General features: G+C 38.4%; 1 protein-coding gene across 9 annotated transcripts in view; it reads right to left on the reverse strand.

Annotated features, from left to right (window-relative positions):
- Nucleotides 1-21,129, reverse strand: part of wdfy3 (WD repeat and FYVE domain containing 3) — a 406,146-nt gene that overhangs the window by 136,937 nt on the left and 248,080 nt on the right. For all 9 annotated transcript variants that reach the window (XM_072594588.1, XM_072594809.1, XM_072594597.1 and 6 more), the window contains 3 exons: nt 17,543-17,776; nt 12,680-12,779; nt 9,955-10,115 (listed from right to left, as the gene is read on the reverse strand). In XM_072594588.1, coding sequence (XP_072450689.1) covers nt 9,955-10,115; nt 12,680-12,779; nt 17,543-17,776 — 495 coding nt within the window. The remainder of the gene's footprint in view (nt 1-9,954; nt 10,116-12,679; nt 12,780-17,542; nt 17,777-21,129) is intronic.

Consider the following 21,129-nt stretch of genomic DNA (forward strand, 5'->3'; position numbering starts at 1 on the left):
CAGATATTACTACACTCTAGGACCTCCTTTTAAATTCCTGCCTAACACTGTAATCTCCCTTCAGAATCTCATCCTTTTTCCTTCATATGTCATTGTACACATTGGAACCAATGACCTCCTACTGGCCCCTCTTCCACTTGAGAGCATTCTTCACCCTCTGAGACATCCTTGATCCTGGCATCAGGGAAGCAACACACCTTTCTGATTTTTCACTGCTGGCCACAGAAACGTCTGTCTGTGCCTTGAATGAGAGAGTCCCCTAACAGAATCTCTCTCTTGGAACCCAATGTATCCCTCGTTGCATTAGAGCCAGTCTCAATACCAGAAACTTGGCTGTTCATGCTACGTTCCTCTGAGAATCCATCGCTCCCTACATTTTCCAAAACAGCATACTTGTTTGAAATGGGAATAGCCACAGAAGATTTATTGCAGATATAACCCTCAGTAACATGTAAACTCCCTGAACTCTAAAATCCGACAAGAGGAGCATATCACTTCACTAAAGACCAGTTTTGCTGCTTCCAATCTACAGACACAGTAAATAGCACTGTCTTATTCCTCTGCAAAACACTGCTCGAGGCTAATTTAATATTTATGGCTTATATTTTTAAGTTTAATCAAGAGACATATCTCAATATAACATATAATCAAGAACGAAGCCACTCTACTCACTACTGCAGACTCACTAAGGCCACGCTTAAAATATCTACTTATCTGTTTCTGTGCTGTGACCTCTCCCAAATAAGTTCCTCCAAGATAAGGTGTGAATTTTATTATTTGTTAATTTTCCCAGATGCACTCCGACGAGCAGCAATACATGAATTCAAACAGCAAAGCAGTAACTGTGCAGATTCACTGCTGTGTAAGTTAGCAATGTGGGCTTCTTTCTCTCTCTCTTCCCCACCCCCTGCACTGACCTCACCATGTGCTTCCTTTGTCTGTCCCTCTCCCTTTAAAAGTGCTGTTGTGCCAACTACATTTTTCTCCAATGTTCCAAAACAATGCAACAGCATATAAAATAGTCATTGCTGCTCCTGGAATTCGAGGAAATCACCTCTAACACCTAAAACTTTTCCCGTTCTCCAGCTTGGATGACCCAAAGTCTTTTATTCCATTTGGTCTCAGGCATTACCTTAGGTCATATTAAATGTTAACATATTCCTCTGTTTTTGTAAAAGAATCCATATAATAACGACAAGCAAACAAAACCTACAAAGTGACAATATTTGATATTCCGATTTTTAAATTTGCGGATTAAAGTTCCCAATGTCCTTTTTTCCAGTATATCCAACAGTTTCTTGGAATTTGCTCCTTTCTTTGTAAAACTACCAGATACTGACTGTTGCTCACCATCCATTTCAATTTGGAGACTCCTTCATTTCCCATTTAAAACTGCAAGAGTAATTCCTAGGTGGTTTCATTAAGAGTAATTTATCTTACAACTTTTTATTGATGTAGTCTTAAATGGGTTGTTGAATTCCTTTCCAGACTTTCACCCAATACTTTCACTAAGATAAGCTTTTGCTGCTAAGGTACTTGTCACAACCCTGACTTCTTTAGGTTCCCACGCTAAAAACAAGTTTCACATTCCTGGCATCACCCAATATTGGAAATTTCAAAATAGAATGCTCCATTTTATTTTCTTTCAAAAGCTTTAATTGCCCAAATTATATCTTTCACACTTGTACTCAACTTTAATACTTCAAAACTGGCATCTGGTTTTATTGGGGCAAGTTCAACTGTTCAATTAGACTTTGCAATTCTTCCATTTCAGTTTTGGATGTTGCTTTTTTTGTGAGCCCCCACTTTGACCAATTGCAATAAGGCTAATATTTTCCAAATAAGATTGCAAGTGACATTTGGTCCATTTTGCTTGAGTTCCAAGTTAATGCAGTTAAAAGTAACATAACCCTGACTTGCAATTTAAAATTCTGCTTTATGTCCAGTTATGGCAGTATTTTTGACTGCTCCCACCCATAAAGACATTATGCATATGAATCAAATATACCTGAAAGCAGACTCCTAAGTTGCCAGAAAGACATGGTTTGCATTTAACTAAAGACAACTCAATGTTAACAAGATATATTTCACTAAGTAGTACTTTACAGGCATCATTTAGACCATATGTCGCGATCATACATTTGGTGCCTCCTTTGGAGGATGAAGAAATACAGGTACATATCCCTTTATCTGAAATGCTTGGACCAGCTGCTTTGCAGAAATCAGAGTTTTGCGGTTTATGGAACTAATGTAGCACCCCTGTAGGGTGCAGGGCAGCAACCCATAATTAAACATAAATACTGTACTGCAGCAAAAACGTATCAATACTCACACTAAGCAGGATAAATAAAGACTAGAATAAAGAATAGAAGACTACCACACTTTATTTATAGAATAGTGTACTGATAAATGAAATCAATCCATTATAAATATTCAACAACATTTTATTTCCATAAAAAAACATTACAAGAAAAACATTTGGGAAAACTTAAACTTACAAAGCTTAGTTATAGAGTAATATATACAAAGTCATGAAATACATAGACTGCAAATATTCAACAACATTTTATTTCCATAAAAACATTCCAAATAAAAACATACACAGCTTCAGCAGGTAGAGGTTTTAAAAGCTTCTTCAAGTGTCATCTGTCTCATTAACATCGGTTTCTGTCTACGCAATCTCTCTAATTGAGTAAATTGCCATAATCTCTTGCTCACTGATAAATGAACATTGTTCAAGGCCAGCAATTAACTGATCACACATTTTCACTACATTGTCAATGGGGACTTTTTCAACTGTGTTCACTAACTCACTGTCATCATCATCATTACTATCCTCACACTCATCTATACAGGAACCTGTATTTAAAATCATTTCAGCAATGTTCTCATCACTCAAGGAATGCATAACACGCACAGCATTGACAATGTTCATATTTTTTCGATGTCAACTTCATGTAATTTATTTACACTTTCATCCGATAAATTTTGTGCGTACGTAACAAGGCTTGCTATCATCTTTTTCTCTTTAGAGACATGAAATCATTCAACTCTCCTTCTGCAGGCTCATTTACAAGAAACATCATTGTGGGCCGGATTCTGCGCCAAGCATTTGTTAATGTTGCTTTATCAACATCATTCCAAGCATTAGCAACTGTGTAAATGGCATCCTTTAGACTAAACTCTTTCAGGAAGTCTTGAATTTCTATCTCTCTGTTGACTGCAGCAAGCATACTATAACCCTTATACTTGCTCTTCATGCAGCGTAAAAGTCCTTGGTCATAAGGCTATAATACCGACGTCACATTAGGGGGCAAGTAAATGCCAAAAACATTACTTTTCACAAGCTGTTTGGCACTTTTCTTCCAGTCCAGCTTGTCTGCAATGAGCTTGTGTCGCTGGTACGAAGTGTTTACTGAATCAGTCGGAAAGAAATTCGAGTTACCCATGCTTTCTTGTTTGCATAATAATGCACAGGCAAATTGTGTACACCTTTCAGACATCTCGGATGTTTGCTTTTCCCAATCACTGCCAATTTCACCTCTTGTGTCTGCAGCATTGACAGACCCAATAATATTTAGTCTGTCCTTAGTTTCCTTAAAACCTGTTGGTGGTCTCTCATTAGCCGTTGCTCATGTTTTTCTCAGGACATAGCGCCAGTAGAGTGTTGTTTCATCAGCATTGTAAATTTGTTCAGGACTAAGGCTTTCGTCAGATACCAGCTTGGCAAATTCACTAAGATAATCTTCAGCTGCTTCATGGTCATTAGAAGCCTTTTTGCCACAGATTTTCAGGTATTTCACACCATTACGCTTCTCGAATTTCTGCAGCCAAGCTTCTGAATATTGACATTGACCTTTAATGTCAGTTCTCTATGATATTTTCTAGCTTGTTTCATGACCAGACCAGTCAGTGGCAAACGTTCACTTCTTCATTGTCTAATCCACTCCATCAACACACAGTTAAGAGCTTCATTTTTTGCCCTATGCAGTGTTTTCCTATTTTTCATTAGTTGATGGTCATCACTGTCACCGTAAAAATTCAGTAACGTGTCTTTGTTCTTCAAATCATAGACACAGTGGTAGTTCCGACACCATATTCTTCAATAAGACGCCACACAGCCACACCACGATCAAGCTTCTGCAATAATTCTACTTTCTGCATTATTGATAATTACCTTATTGCTAGCCATAGATGTACCTGCACCTCTTTTTGACATTTTCACTCTAAAATTAAACAATTTAGCACAGTAAAAACAAAACCCAACTAACGCCTTCCCCGCTGTCACGTGGGTCGAGTGGGTGTGGTCTTTGCCAGCCAAGAAAACCCTGTTATTTTACGCAGACACGACAGATGCTGCACGCTCCATGAAAACCTTCAGTTTTCTGAGCTTTTCGGTTTTTGGATGTTCGGATAAAGGGATTTGTACTTGTATTTCTGTCTGTCTGCTGAAATGCAGCTCTTCAATCAATCGATCTACATCCTCAAGCATTTGTTGCTAACAAGGCTTTTTGCTCATAAGACGAATTTCCAAACTGCTTTTCCGGCCATCGGTGAACCTACTTTTTATGGTGAACTGGTCCCCATTTTTCTTCAAAATCTCACATCAACAATTAACCCAATCAGGACGGGCATTTTCCTTGCACTTCCATTTATGATATCGGGCTGGATGTTTCATATCTGGCACCTCTGTGCACACCCCAAATTCTCACCAACTTTGTTGTTGTTCTTATTCTTTTTTGTCAACTTAGACTTCCTGATCACATGATTTCTGCATCTAATGGTATTCCTAGTTTGTAGTATATTTATTGTTCTTGTTAAATTATGCCCTGTATTTTGCCTTCTATACATTTCGGGATTGCAACTGTTTTACCTATCCCTCCTATTAATAGGACTTATTTCAACAGATAATGATCTTTTTCTAGGGACATATTTGCTCCTGGACCCAACGTTTGAGTTTACACTTTATTCTCTTGCCTGCCATTTTTGTACTTTATGTTCTCAATCCATTGGCTGAACCTCTTGCCACTTGTGCTGTATGTTCATGTAAGCTTTATGTTTTCTAGTGGTCTCACCTGCTCGACGTATAATTGATGCATTTTATTGTTGGACTAGCCCTTTTAGCATGATGTTCATAGCTGTGTAATATTTGGGAATAAGGGGTATCTGGTCCTTATTATTTTCTATAACTCCTTCAAAAACTGCAAATTTGCAATCCATACAAAACAGGCTGGAAGAGTGTCCCTGAACAGTGTGGTTCCTATACTGTACAATTATTATTTTCCAACTTTACTAATAACCTTCCCTGGACGTCTTCCTTATAATAAGCCATATATTCCTGACAAACTTGCTTCAAATGATCTTATATCTTAAGGTTCACCAATTCTGAGACTTTCTCTTAACAGGAAGGCAGAAAGGCTTTTTTAAAATGAGTTCAAATGGTCCAAGAAAGTAGAACTAATTGTAGCCCCCTCCCAAGCTGGGGGTTGATCACTTGTTACTGATGGAACTTCAGTATTCCTACTAAATAATAACAGATCAGGATTATATCCTCCAGTCATCTGCAATACTTCTCAGCACTACCCACTTTAGAGCAAATGATGGCAGATCAATCAAATTGCATGTTAAAATTTTTCTAAACCACTTCATCTTTTACTTCAAGCACTTCTCCCGCACCCCACTGCTAAAAGGTTCTCTGCTACATATTCATAACAATTATGCTCATATTTGCAGATTTATCTCTAAAGTCAGAGTTGAGAAACCTCATATCTACCCCTCACCACAACCTCAATCATCAGAGACTTTGCTGGTGGTTCAAGTCCAGTCCCTATCCACAGTTCATTTCACATCTTCACTACGTATTATTGACTAACAAAATCAACTTCCCAAATCCACAAAATGTATACTGAAAATGTTTTTTCTTGATACTGTTGCTTTAAATCCATAGTCAGCACCTCAATGAAACCTCTTCCTAAGGGCAAACATAACGTAGCTGTGTTCATCAGTATTTCATATGAAATTCACATCTATCATATCTCTTCCATGAGCTTATCAAACTCTCAATCTATTATTCTGGCATTCTTTCCTAAATTTGTAGCCTATTGGACACAGATGGGCAAATTGCCTATTTCATTGTAACACAACTGACATATTGTCTTTATATTTCTACTCCTGATGTTAGTAACACTGTTAATTTCTTTAGGAGAGAGGTTATGTTCCAATTGCAAAAATTGCAAATTCACAGATCTTCCAAATACAATAACATTACCATTTTCCATATTCAGTTTCTTCACTGATAGTCTACTTAATATTAAGTGGCATTTTATTGGTCATTACACCAATGCTAATGGAATGATCGATTCCAATTATTTTACAAAGAATGATCATTCTTTTTAAAGGTTTTAATGTGTTATCATGCTCAAATTTGAAACTGGTGGATCTTTCAAACTCAGGTAGCCAGTCAATTTCACATGCTGGAGATGTGCATCCGGTCAGGTTGTATCATCAAAACATTAATTTCTGGGCTGAAACTTCTTGTGATCAATATGTCACCCTCTATTTGGCCTGTATCTCCACCTTCTTCTAATTCATGCTTAGTTTTGAATATTATATTGTTTGGGATAGTTCATGGTGAAATAGTATCACAAAATCATTATGGCTCAGAAAGAGACCATTCAATCCATTGTGCCTGCACCAGTTCTAGTATCAATCTCCTGCCTTTTCTCCTATCCCCACCCAGTATTTCTATCCAACTAAGTGTCCAATGTCTTCTTGAATATCTCAATTAAACCTGCTTCCACAGGCAGTGCATTCCCCATGCTAACTATTCGATGTGCGAACAAGTTTTTCCTTTCATCACCCTTGCTTAGTTTGCATACCATGTTAAATCTACACCTTTCAATTTTTAAAAATTATTTTATGAGGGGGAACAGCTTATCCCTATCTATTCTGTTCAGGTTGCTCTTGATTTTGAAAGATCTTGGCCTTCTTTACTCCAAGACAAACAGTCCAAACATCTTAACCTATCCTCACAACTAACATTCCTCATACCTGGAACCATTCTTGCAAATCACTTCTGAAGTCTTTCCAGTGCATTTGCATCTTTCCCAGAGTGTGGTCCCAGTAATTGTACATTACACTCCAGCTAAAGTCTAACAAGTCTCTTGCATAAATTTTACATCACCTCCTTGCTCATGCACTCTACATAACTATTATTAAAGCCAAGAACACTATGCCTTATTAAATGCTCTCTCCACCAGTCCAGCCATCTGCAATGATCTGTGCACCATAAACAAGTGGGTTCCTCTGCTCCCAAATCCCCTTTAAAATTATACCCCTTACTTTATATTGACTTTCAATCTTTTTCCAACTAAAATGCATTACCCCATACTACTCTGTATTGAACCGCATCTGCCACCTATCTACCCACTCCACCAACTTGTCAACACGCCTTTGGTGTTCCACACTTTCTCATAGTTTACTATTCTTCTAAGTTTAGTGTTATCTGAAAATAAGTAAAAGCAAGGTTCCCAAGTCTGGGCCCTGGAGAACGCCACTACAAATGTTTCTCCACTGCAAAAAATATTGATTGACTATTATTGGTTTCCTATCACTCAGACAACTTTATAGCCACTGTCCCTTTTATACCATGACCCATCATGTTTGTCACGAGCCTGTTGGGTGCCACTGCTCCAAATAACTTCTAGAAATTCATGTATACCACATCAACAGCTTATCCTCACTGACCCTTTCTCTTACCTCTGCAAAACACTCCAGCAAATTCAATAAACACAATTATCTCTTTAAAAATCCATGCTAATTCTTCCTAATCAACCTACCCTTATCAAGGTGACTATTAAGTCTATTCCAAATAACTGCTTCTAGAAGTTTATCTATCACTTAAGTTAAACAAACTGGTCTGTAAATGCGGTTTGCAATTCTGCAATCTACTGACATCTCCCCCAAATCCAGACAAAGATTATGACCAGTTCCTCCACAATTTGTACCCTCACTGGTTTCAGAATCCTTGGATGCATCTCATTTAGTCCCAGCGCCTTGATGACTAAATGCCAACAATCTATCAAAGACTTCTTCCGTTTTAATTCTGAACCTTTTTCGCGATAATTTCCTCCTCTGTCACCATTGCCTGGTCAGCTACCTCCTTTGTAAAGGGGTGCAAAATGTTGATTTAACATCTCAACCATGTCCCTTGCTTCTGCATGTAAATCCCTTGTTGGTCTCTGATTGGCCCTACTCCTCCGTTAGTAACTCTTCTGTTTATATGCCCAAAAAAACGACCTGGGGATTTCTCTTTCGGTTAGCTGCTTTTCTCTCATTATTCCTCTTTGCTTCTCGTATTTGCTTTTTCACCTCCTCCCTAAACCTTTGGTATTCCTGTCGGTTTTCAATTGTATTTTCAGACTTACAACACTCTTCATTTGCACTTAAATGAATACTTATCCCAGATTTGAACCAAAAGACCTTTTGCATGTTATTTCAATGCATGTCCTTAAGCAAAAATCATACCTCTAAAAACCAAGAATAGTATTTTGAATCATACTTGAAACATTGATTGACGACAACCTGAACATTTCTGGGTTTTTTTTTAAAACTGCAAGTACCAAACTTCCTTCATTTCTCAAGACAGTCATTAGTAGTTGTCTTAATTTCTTTTAGTTACAGTTTTCTTTTCATACTCTTGTCAGAAACCTGTATCTAAACTGTCTCACCAATTCGTTAGCACCATATCCTCCATTGTGTGTTTTTGTGCCAGTAACCCTCTTTGTGCTATAAACAATGCTAGAAAGAAATGCTTTCTTAGGGACATATTTTTAAGGCTTATGTCATTTGTTCTAGCAATATATGTTTATCTGCAAATCTAACTCCTGTCAAAACTAGAAGTCTGTTCATGCCTGATACTTTGGCACAATTCAATATCACAGATGCCAGCAAAGCTGGAGGTATTTCCAAATGAACATTCTGCAGCTTTGCATACAATCTACTTACTTTGATTACGTACTCTTCAATGTCCTCCTAAATTTATCAAAGTCTGACTACTCTTCATAAGCCGTTAAAACTTTTTGATAAATTTTATCGATGCAAGTTAATTTGTTCAAAATTTTATCTATATTGAAATCATTAGTCTTCAAAACTGAAAAAAAAACGTTCTTATCTTCCTCCTGTACGGCTACAAAAACGTCAAGGCCAAACCTGGTAAAGTAGTAACCCAGGTCCACATTGTAACTTCATTCTTTCACTGGTTATAAGACATATTTTCAGGAAATGGTTGTGTAATCCGAAACTTTACATTTTGTTGCAGCCATCCTCTGTGATCAATGTTATATACTAAAGATAATTGTATTTAAATAGATACAACTCCACACATTTAGTGAGAGCTTTATTTCATTTAACGATGCCACAAAATTCACATGCTGCTTATTAGTTCCCCATATTTGTACAACCAATTCACAGCAATTAACCCTAATTGATGTATCCATCACTCCTTCCCTCATTCCATTAGATCTCAGGCATTCCTTCAGACCATGTTAGATGATGACAGGTCATTGTTAGATAGCTACATTAACTTTTGCAGCATGGTAATTAATTTTCTAGAACACAAATGCTACATTTCTTGACACCAGTTCCAAGGTCTGTTGCAAATTCAGTTTTGGGAGGTTCATATCAAAACAACTCAAATCATTCAAATATTTTGTGGCAATTTGCAACTTTGTGTGTGACACTTTCTTGCTTCAATATGTTGGATTGAATATCCTTTAAAGCACAGGTTACTGGTTTGTTCCTTAACTTGCAGCAAATTCTGGGCTATTATGTCATGTTGACTGATATCCAATGAATGTCCAGAATTCTACTTTATACATAATTATAAATTACCATTTTAATATTATGAAAAGTCAGTTTCATTTTTCTTGAGACTCATTCATGCTATCAACTTACCTGTCCTATCAGCTGAACAATAAAATCAACCACAAGTTTGGATTCCTTGCTGAACATGCCTTGCCAAAGCTTGTCCACGAGTCGTTGTGTGAAGTAAAATACATTGTTCACTAATATATTGTAACTTCCTCCACTGGTAATTGGTAGTGTTGCTTCTTCACCTGAAACATTTGTGAAGCATAAAAATGGTCTGTTAAACTACAAAATGAGTATGGCAATTACAAAAGTATATTGCATAACTTTTAAAATGGATTAGTCCACTATTTCTATGAAGATTTTAGGTTTTAGTTTATGAGTAGCAACTTTTTATTTTAAGAAGGGTGCAATCTGAAGTGAGACTTTAAAATTATAGTTTTCCTCAATAACTTTGGAACACTAATTTCATCTATTGCCATGTTAAAATTTTCCCTCGTTGGATATTAATGTGACGTTCTAATATAAAGTATCAGGACATTTATCACTGCATTTTTTGGTTAATTTTTAATCAATAGAGCAGCACTTTATGTTAACTTCATTAAAAAGTGCAGTCTGATACTTTGTATACGATCATGATCACAGGACAATTTGAATTTCCAGTATCAGAACTACAATAATCATTTCAGGAAATGTCCTAAATTCATTTACAAGAGACAAAAAAATGTACATACAATCAATTCCCAAGATTAAAAAAACAAAATTTGAGATTGAATCTTATCAGCTCATAGTAGAAATTACCACACCCAATAATGAATAAAAATCAATGTAATGAAGAACTACCAGCATCATTTAATCTTTCAGTTTTTAAGATAGCCTGGAATAGTTTGCAAAATCAAAGTGTCTGTGTGTTGACCTGTTAAAAACAGTTTTAGTATCCACAGATGTGAGCATTGCTGATGGGGCTAGCATTGATTGCCTATCACTGATTGCCCTTGAGAAGATGGTGGTAGAACTGCCTTCTCGAACTGCTGCTGTTCATTTGTAGGTGCACCCACAATTCTGTAAGGGAGACCCAATAACTTTGACACAATTACACTAAAGGAATGGTGATATATTTTTAAGTCATTACGGCAGGTGGCCTGTGAGTGAACCAACACGTTCCTACGTATTATTGTCCTTGTCCTTCTAGATGATAAAGTTTGCAGGTTTGGATATATATAATATCTAGCTACAGACTTTGCTTGAAAGTGAGAGCAGTTATTCGAAATTGCCAAAAATGGACTGCCGGCAATTAAATATCTAAAAACAAATGCAGTAACAGGTTTTTGCAAGGTTTGTAGCTCAGGTTGAGATTTAGGGTGTAGGTTTGCTCGCTGAGCTGTAGGTTTGAAATCCAGACGTTTTGTTACCTGGCTAGATAACATCAGTGGCGACCTCCAAGTGAAGCGAAGCTGTTGTCTCCTGCTTTCTATTTGTATCTTTCTCCTGGATGGAGTTCCTGGGGTTTGTAGTGATGTCATTTCCTGTTCATTTTCTGAGGGATTGATAGATGACATCTAGATCTGTGTGTTTGTTTATGGCATTGTGGTTGGAGTGCCAGGCTTCTAGGAATTCTCTGGCATGTCTTTGCTTACCCTATCCCAGGACAGATGTGTTGTCCCAGTCCAACGAGCCACCACACACTGCACCACAGACGAACTACACAAAACAGAGGTGAACCACCTATACAACGTATTCAAGAAGAACGGATACTCAAAAAAATACAGTGCGCAGATTCCTCAAGAACAAACCATGACAAGCAGACCAAACACAGCCAGAAACCCTGACCACCTTACCATATATCAAAGAAGTTTCAGAAATGACAGCCAGACTACTAAGACCCCTCGGAATCCTAGTAGCACACAAATCCACCAACACACAAATAAAAACTAACAAACCTAAAAGACCCAGTATAACCCATGGACAAAACCAACGTCATCTACAAAATTCCATGCAAGGAACTGCCACAAACACTACATAGGACAAACAGGAAGAAAGTTAACTACCAGGATACACGAACACCAGCTAGCCACAAAAAGACACGACCCTCTCTCCCTCGTAGCCCTACACACGGATGAAAAAAGCCACCATTTCGACTGGGACAACACATCGATCCTGGGATAGGCTAAACAAAGGCATGCCACAGAATTCCTAGAAGCCTGGCACTCCAACCACAATGCCATAAACAAACACATAGATCTAGATACCATCTATCAACCCCTCAGAAAATGAACAGGAAATGACATCACCACAAACCCCAGGAACCCCATCTAGGCGAAAGATATAAATAGAAAACAGGAGACAACAGCTTCGCTTCACTTGGAGGTTGCCACTGATGATGTTACTTAGCCAGATAACGAAACGTCTGGATTTCAAACCTACAGTTCAGCGAGCAAACCTACACCCTAAAAGTAATAGGTGATGCAGATCAGCTACAATGGTAATCTGTTTTAGGTGTCGTTTTTTCACAATATTTGTGATCACTAAATCTCAGATTCCCATCCATCTGTCAGCACCGCACTAGTACTATTATTACTGGCACCTATCGTAGGATTTGTATTGTTATAGATGTTCTCATTTCACAAAAAAACTAAATAGTGCTCCTTTCAAATGCAAGCAACTCTACATAATAACTAGTAAAGCCAATAAAATCATTATACAAAATAATCTGATAGTATTGATTCAACAGTTCATCGGAACATTTTGATGGAATTTTCACAAGTATTATACTTTTTCTTCCACAGCATTATCTGAAGGTAGTCAGACATACCTAACAAAACATCTGCTGCCAATAAATGATCCATCACACTGTCTAAGATGCAAGTTTGGAATTCTTTTTGCTGAGCTCGTGTTGATCTGTCAGGTGAGGCCTTGACAACAGCAAAGAAAAGTCTACATTAGGAATCTCTATTACTTTGCTTGACACTATAATCCTGTCAAACGTTATTTTCAATAAAACACGCTCCACAGTTGTGGTTGAGAATGAAACCACTGTTTAATTTTAAAGTATACAGAGAATGTATTGGATGAAAATAGAAGTGCTGGCAATACTCTGTGGAGAGACAACAGAATCGATATTTCAAGTTGCAACTGTTGAACAGAACAGCTAAAACTGAGAGACATAATAGCTGTTAAAGACGTGACATGAAGAAGAAAATCAGGGAGGTTTGTGACAGGCCAGAATATAAGCGATATTAAACAATATATGAACATACAAAAATGGAACAAAAGTACACATTTAACCCTTAAGCCGTTCAATGTGAACATGGTGATTGGTTTGTGTTCTGATCCCACTTTCCCATCTAATGTGAAAACATTTAACTTCTTTAATTCACAAGTTTCTGAATTGCCTTGATTGCAGTTCCATCCTTTCTTAAATGAGGAGGTAAAACTGCACACAATATTTGAGACGTAGACTCACCAATGTCCTGTCTAACTGAAGTGTAACATCCAGATTTTCATGTTTAATTTCAATTATAATAAAGGATAGTCTCCCATCTGACTTTTGGATCATGTGGTGTACCTGTATGCCAGCTTTTTGTAACTGATGTATTTGAGCAACTCAACCCCTCAATAACTTGGATTTCTGCAGTCATTAGCTGTTTGAGTAATACACAGCAGGTAAATAGAATTTTGGCATTTAATGGAAAAGGGTTAAAAAATATAAAAGTAGGGAAATGTTGCTGCAACTGTACAAGGCAATAATGAGACCACACCTAGAGCACTATGTATAATTTTGGTCCCCTTACTTGGGGAGGATTGTAGTAGTATTGGAGGCAGTTTAGCGGAGATTCATTCCCACATGAAGGGTTTATCTAATTAAGAGATATTGAGGAGCTTATGTCCATGCTGTCTAGAGTTTAGAAGAACAAGAGGTGTAATGGAGGTATAGAATAACTCATTGCCTATAGGGTGGGAGAGGCAGAAACCAACATAATATTTAAAAAGTATTCAGATGTGCACTTGAGATGCCAAAATATACAAGGCTACGGGCCAAGCACTGATAAATGGGACTGGAATAGTTAGATGGTTGCACTGAGAACATGAAGGGCCAAACAGCTTCTTTCTGTGGTGTAGATCTCTGACTCTACACTTATAGGCAATTGACCAAGTAGGCACCATGTGGCTGTTTTCTCTTGTGGAGCATCTAGAATGAAAAGGTCACAATCTTAGGATAAGGGGTAGAAGGTTTAAAACAGAGATAAAGAGAAAACACTTCTCTCAAAGGGTCATGGATTTGTGGAATTCTCTACCCTAGAGTGAGGTGGATGCCGAGACAGTGAGTAAATTTAAGGAGGAAATAAACAGATTTTTAAAAAATAAGTTATAGCTTGGAGGGTTTTGGGGATCAAGAAGTAACGTGCAGAAGAGGTCAAAATGGGATCAGCTATGATTGTATTGAATGGTGGTGAAGGCTCAAAAGGGCTGAATAGCCTTCTCCTGCTCCTAGTTCTTCACAGCATACTTTCCTATCTTTTGGTCATCTGTGAATTTAACTACCATGTGGTTACTCCCCTCGTCTAAAGCCCTGATAGAAATTGTAAGAAATTGAGGCACTAACACAGATCCCTGCAGGACTCCATCATCTCATCCTTTCAATCAGTACATATTGATGTATATTTGGTTTTCTGCCAGTCAATCTTCTATCCAGGCTAATGTTACTCCTGACACTATGATCCTTTATTTTCCATAATAGACTTTTTCTTTACATTTGATGCCTTTCTTAACTTGTTTAGATAACCACAGAATGTGGGTCTTCCTCTAGAATTTTCTTTGATGCAAAACCTTGCCAAATACTTTGTGGGAACTGAACTACAGTACATTTACTGGCTATCCTTAATCCACAGCACATTACCTAATTCAAACGAGTCTAATAAATTGGTTAAAACAACGTTTGCTTCACAATTACCTTGAACTCATCCAAGCTGACAGTTGTACTTTTACAGTTAATTTTAACAGCTTCCCCATGACAAATGGCAAGTTAACTGGCCTTTGGCACCCTTTTTATCTCCCTCTCTTCTTGAGTTATATTTGTTATTTTCTGGTCTGATGGAACTTTTCCTGAATAGAGGGAAGTTCTGGAAAAATGACACCAGCACATCTACTACCTCACTGACCAAGTCTGTTAAGACTCTAAATTAGGTATGTCTGGGATCTTGAGACATGTCAGCTCAATGGGTTTATCTAATACCTCTTCCCTGTTGATTTCATTTCACTAAATTCCAAATAAAAATAGAAATTGCTGGCAGCATCTGTGGAGAGAAATCAGAGTTAATGTTTCAAGTCGGGTGAACCTTCCTCAGAACTCAATTCACCAAATTCCTTTCTCCCTCCCAAATGCTTTTTGTATTTTCTGTAATGAAAAGTACTTTGCTTCTGTCTTCATTACATCCACCATTTCCTTATTATCTACGAGTAACTCGTCATTCTCACTCTCTAGAGGATTGGCACTCATCTAGCAGAAACTCATGCTGTCCATTCTTATGTTTTTAGCTAATTTCCTCTTAAACTCTTAATGCCTTTATCCTGATAAGCCTTTAAGTCACTGTCTGGCATTCTTTAAATTTCTAATCAATCTGACCTACTGCTCAACTTTTCAGTTATTGATTTTTTCTCTTTCATTTTGATACTTTCCTTAATTTCTTCAATTCACTACAGATAGTGGGTCCTTCTTTTAGGACTTTTCATTACAGTAGGAATAGATTTATTTTGAGTATTCTGTGGGGAATATTCCCTAAACATCTGACTCTCTCTACTAACGTATCCTCTAGCCTTGCATGTCCATTCAGTTTCAACTAGCTCAGCCTCCACACCCTATATAGTTGCCTTTATGTAAGTTTAACATACTAGTCCTGCAACAAAATCCCTTTCAAACAGGATGCAAAACTCAATCATATTTTTGTCACATTTATCTAGGTGTGCCTTTACCCTGAGGCTGTGAATTAATCCTGTCACATTATGCAACACCAAGTTTATTATAACTTGCTTGCTGATCAGTTTCAGAATGTGCTCCTTGCAATTACAAGGGAATTGCTGGAAATAACCGAAGAGAGTGGCAATATAACAAGAGTTTAAAGATGGGACCGAAAGGTGTGAATGGCAAAATAACAAGCAGCTGCTCCCCTAAAGCAACAAGCAGCAAAGTCAAGAAAGAAGTCTGTAATTTTAGTGGTGGCTGGTGGTTGTGATGGTTGGGAAGGGAAAGGAAAACAGCATGGGGTAGTGCAGTGAGACAGAAAAATAATTCCAGCCTCAAAATAGCTGAACTCAGTTTTGAGTTCAGGTGTCTGTGGAAGTGCTTATTAGAAAAAATGTGCTTCTTTGACCCTCCGTATTAATGGAATAGCCTTTTTCATTATTTATTAATGGGATGAGGATTTAATTGGCGAGGCCAACATTTTTTTTGCCAACTCCAAGTTCCACTTGATAATATTGTGGGGAGCTATTTTTCTGGACCACTGCATTCCATTAGATCTAGGTAGACCCACAATGCCTTTCAGGAGGGAGTTTCAGGAATTTGACTCAGTTAATGGTCAAAGAAAACTGTTAATGAGAGAGAAAGCTAGGGAATTAAATTGCAAATAACTAAGCATGCTTGTGGTCCGAGTGGAATTAGTCAACAACTAAAGCAGTCATCCAATTAGAGTCTGTCTCCCCAATGTGGAGAAGATCACACCACAAGCAGTAAATGCAGTTTAGCAAATTGAAAAAGAAGTATTTGAAAACTGATGCTTCACCCGGAAGCAGTGTTTGAGCCTTGGATGGTGAGGAGAGAGGAACTAAAAGGGCAGATATGACATCACCTGTGCTTACATGGAAGGGCGCCACTGAAAATGAACTAAGTGATTTTGAAGTGATTAAGCACTGAATCATGCTATTGCAGAATGAATGCTCCCCTTTGAATCCTGAGGAGAGGGGTGGGGTGGGGTGGCATACATCAAATTTGATAATACCTTAAATATGGTAGACAGCAAGGTGAAAGGTGACACAGGGAAACCTCATGATTGTCTAGGCAACAGAGCAACAGTGTGGGAAATGGATTTGATGTGGCTGAGGACCCTGGCAACCACAGTTAGGTAGGAAAGTCTTTGGCTGAAGGAGTGGGGGGAGGGGAGGTGGGGGAAGAGAAGGACATATCAAAAGGTGCTGACATGGACAACTGCATCATCAGAACAGCTGCGATGCAAACATGGAAACCAGAAGCATCCAGTGCAATCTTTTAGGCTGCAAGGTATCACTAGCAAATTCTTAAGTTCTTCTCTGTATTTTAATATCCTGGTCATGGAAAAAAAGCAGTGTCTCAGCACTGAACCCTGGGGGTTAAGTATAATTTACCATCCTCCAAAGTGAAAATCAATAAGTTATTATGACTCACTGTTTTCTGTACTTACGCCACTTTTTAAAAAATCAACCTGACACTGATCCTTCCTTTCAAGGAACCTCAATTTTTTTTTAAACCAGAGATTAGTTTATAAAATAGTAGAATGTATATTTTGATCAAGTCCTCTCACTATCTGTTCATGGAGATGAATTACTGATTAAGATGAATATCTTGACCTTTTGGTCAAGAAAATAGACAAAAATTAAAAAAATTCATTTACACATGTATTATTTCAGGTTGATCAACACCTACCTCTAATAGCAGGTCTATGAGAGTAGTCTGTTTGCTGGCAGGTGCAAGACATAAATTTTCTACCGCAAGGACACGCATGAAGTCAAATACAAACTTCCTGGCAGGGTGGTTGGTGAGGAAAGTCTTTGCCCCGACATTACAATATTCTGATTGACTCCTATTCATGCCTGTATCACCTGCAAATGCCTTGAATTCTTCAGCAGGAGAGCCGACATCATCATCATGATCAGTCACCTAAAAAAAAAACCATTTTAGAAATGCAACTTTACAGATACATTGTACTTTTTAAAGTAATAAAACATCCTAAAGCAAATCACAGAAATATTACAAAACAAAGTATGATACTAAGCGACATAAGGAGATATCAGGTTACACAACCGAAGGTTAGGTCTACAAAGTAGGTTATATTGTATGTTTAAGAGATGAAAGTGAGAAAGTGAGTAAGGATATTCCAAACGTTAGGACAATTAAAGGCCACCAACTGTGCAGTATTTACAATTTGGGAGGAACAAAAGGCCAGAATTAGAGGAGTACAGATGGAGCAGAAGATTGTGTGGAGGAAATGCAGTAATAGGGAGGGGCAATTCCATAGACAGATTTGAAAACAAAATCAAGCATACTTAATGCTCTCCCCTGCAACAAGTTTAGTGGCTGGGGGCACTTAATTGGAGAAAAGGATACCCAGTGAGCACCTGTCACCTTCCAGCCTTTGCCTTATTTAAGGATATGGCAGGACAGCTCATGGACGATCGTCCTGACTCCTCACCAATTACTCACCATAATTGGGCAAATATCTGGGCAGAGGCTTTTTTTTTAATCCTTGCGGGTTACCAAAGAGATCTCTTATATCTCATGCAATACATGGTATCAGCAGAAGGACCTCATGAAAGTCACCTGTGACGTTTTCTGCTCCCCCTCCAATAACCTGCATTCCTTGACTACCTCTTGTCATGACTTGACTTGTGGCTTGGATCCTCTAACAATCCTGGGTGTTGGTGAATGCATTACAAGGAGCAGCTACTAACTCCCCAGTGGCATTACTGAGCAAAGAAGAGCTGCTGATCTGTGATCATTGTCAGTGGGACTTCTGTCCCTGTGGTCCTCGGTTTTGAGTGAAGGCACACTGCTACACAGTGGTGAATAATTAGCACTTAATTAGTTGGATCTTTTGTAAAAAAAAAGTATACAAGGCTTTTTGTTTGCTTCATAGTCAACAGGCAAGAGTCTCATCACCTACATTAAATTCTGCCTGTTGTGTTGCTTGACTGAGAGTGAATGTAGGTCAGTGAGCATAGAAGTGTGGTGAATGGGACTTGCTCATAGTTATGACCTGGATGGCAAAGTTGTGAATAACCTCAAGTTTATGTAGAGTAGTATATGGAAGAAGGGTAAAAAGTACATTTCAGCAGATGTATTGCAGAGGTGGAAATTAGCTCAATGATTGCATGAATACAAGGCCAAAAACACATTTTGGGATCAAATGTGACATTTAAACCCACACTGTGGTCTAGAACAGGAATGGAGCCAGTAGCCAATGCACAGAGTTCTGAATGGCAACCAAAAACCCTGGCTTCAGTCTTAATATTTAACTAGAGGAAATTTCTGTTGATTCCTTCCAGCATGCACATGCACATGCACATGCACAAGTGAAAACTAACACCTTGCCTTCAAATGGTTGAGAAGAAGCAGGGATATGACAAATAAAAAGGGACAAAGTATAAGGTCAATGAAACCAGAGACATTATTCTAAGAGCTGGAAGACAGCCATTACAAGTGAATCCCTTGCTGTGAAAAATAGGTAAGAACAGACCAGATAGAGTAGTTCCATCAACCTGGTCAACAGTGGAAAGCAGCTAGAGGATAGTGCGGTCAAACATATCAATAGTTGTTGACAGGTCAAGAAAGGTGAAAAGGAGTTCAACTTTGTCACAATCACATATAATATTTGCGTTTCAATATGGTGGCTGCAATAGAAACCTGACCAAAAGGCTGCAACCATGAAGGTCTGGGTAAATGGGAACAGATTTGGAACGTGACATTATTGTATATGGACCTGAGGCATAAGCACCACCTCAGTGTGAAGCTGTCTTATGAACCTTTGGGTGGACCAGCCCACGATCTCAAAAGGATTAAGACCTACTATCGAGGTTCCCCTCATATATGCAATGTCCATCCTTTCAGTGAGACTTGCACACTCAGTGCATGACAAGTAATAAAGTATATCTTGTTTAAGATAGGATATTCTCATTGGACAAGCAAGTGTTTTCCTTCACCACACCTGACCAATTGGGTCCAGTAATTCCATACCATAAAAGATGATGGCAACAAATGTAACCCATTTTGAACAACATTCCAGACAGTCTCACACACAAAAGGTGATCAGCAGTGAAGGCTGTACATCCAACACTGTGAGCAACAGTGTGGATTCAATTTAGCCACCTCTTAGTATTCATTGGCAGTGATGCAGGTCATGGTATTTCCAGCATCTTTAGACTCAGCCTGCTCATGAGGAGAGTCAGCAATATGGAAGAGCTGAATACTTAAAAACATTACAGAAGAAACCCTCTTGGGAAGATTCAACAAGGAAAAATCTACAATCAAAGGAAAAGCATTCTAACTTGGGAAAAGATGCTTTGCGGCAGGGAGTTAAGAGCTCCTTGAAGAAAGGGAATTAATTACTAGCAAATAGGAGCAGTTCTGATTTGGCATTCAACGTAAAGTGAACAGATGTTGGACATTCCTTGAGTGAAGTTAAATCGCCGGTTAAATGCAAAAAGAATACAACACAGTACAACAAATGAAAAGTGAAAATGTTAGAAAGTACTTGCAGCTCAGATAAAATCTTTACAGCACAGTGGGCATACTCAATGTGGCAAAGTTACAGCAAAGGAAATCAAGGGCCAGAAAATCAATTTAAACTAAGGTTACAGATCTGGGCATGTCAATAGCCAGAATTAAAGTGAAAATGTAGCAGATAAGAAATCTCATCAGTCCTTATTAAGATTAGATTAGATTCCCTACAGTGTGAAAACAGGCCCTTCGGTGCAACAAGTCCACACCGACCCTCCAAGAGTAACCCACCCAGTCCCATTTCCCTCTGACTAGCGCACGTAACACAATGGGCAATTTAGCATGGCCAATTCACCTGACCTGCACATCTTTGGACTGTGGGAGGAAACTGAGCACCTGGAGGAAACCCACACAGACAGTCACCCGAAGCTGGAATCGAACCTGGGACCGGGGTGCTGTGAGGCAGCAGTGCTAAACACTGTGTTGCCAAGGCCAAAGAAAAGTTAGGAGAGATCCATCATTAAAATCATGTTTAAAGTAGGAAGCAATTAGTCAAACTGCAGAGAGTAGGAATCAACAGGGGGGTTGGGGGGGTGGGGGGGTGGAGAAAGAGTCTAAGAAGGAAACCATATCATAAATAGAGATGCAGATACCAGTAAACTACTGGGGGAAGAAAGTTAAAGTAGCAGATTTATCTTCAAAAGTGCAAATAAAAAGGGCAAGTTTAGAAAAACAGGTACAGTTAATGAGGGCCACTGGCAGTGGGGGTGCCAGTATTGAGGACGGTCACGGAGGTG

Source organism: Chiloscyllium punctatum, chromosome 1 (assembly GCF_047496795.1).
Source record: "Chiloscyllium punctatum isolate Juve2018m chromosome 1, sChiPun1.3, whole genome shotgun sequence".
Classification (NCBI taxonomy): domain Eukaryota; kingdom Metazoa; phylum Chordata; class Chondrichthyes; order Orectolobiformes; family Hemiscylliidae; genus Chiloscyllium; species Chiloscyllium punctatum.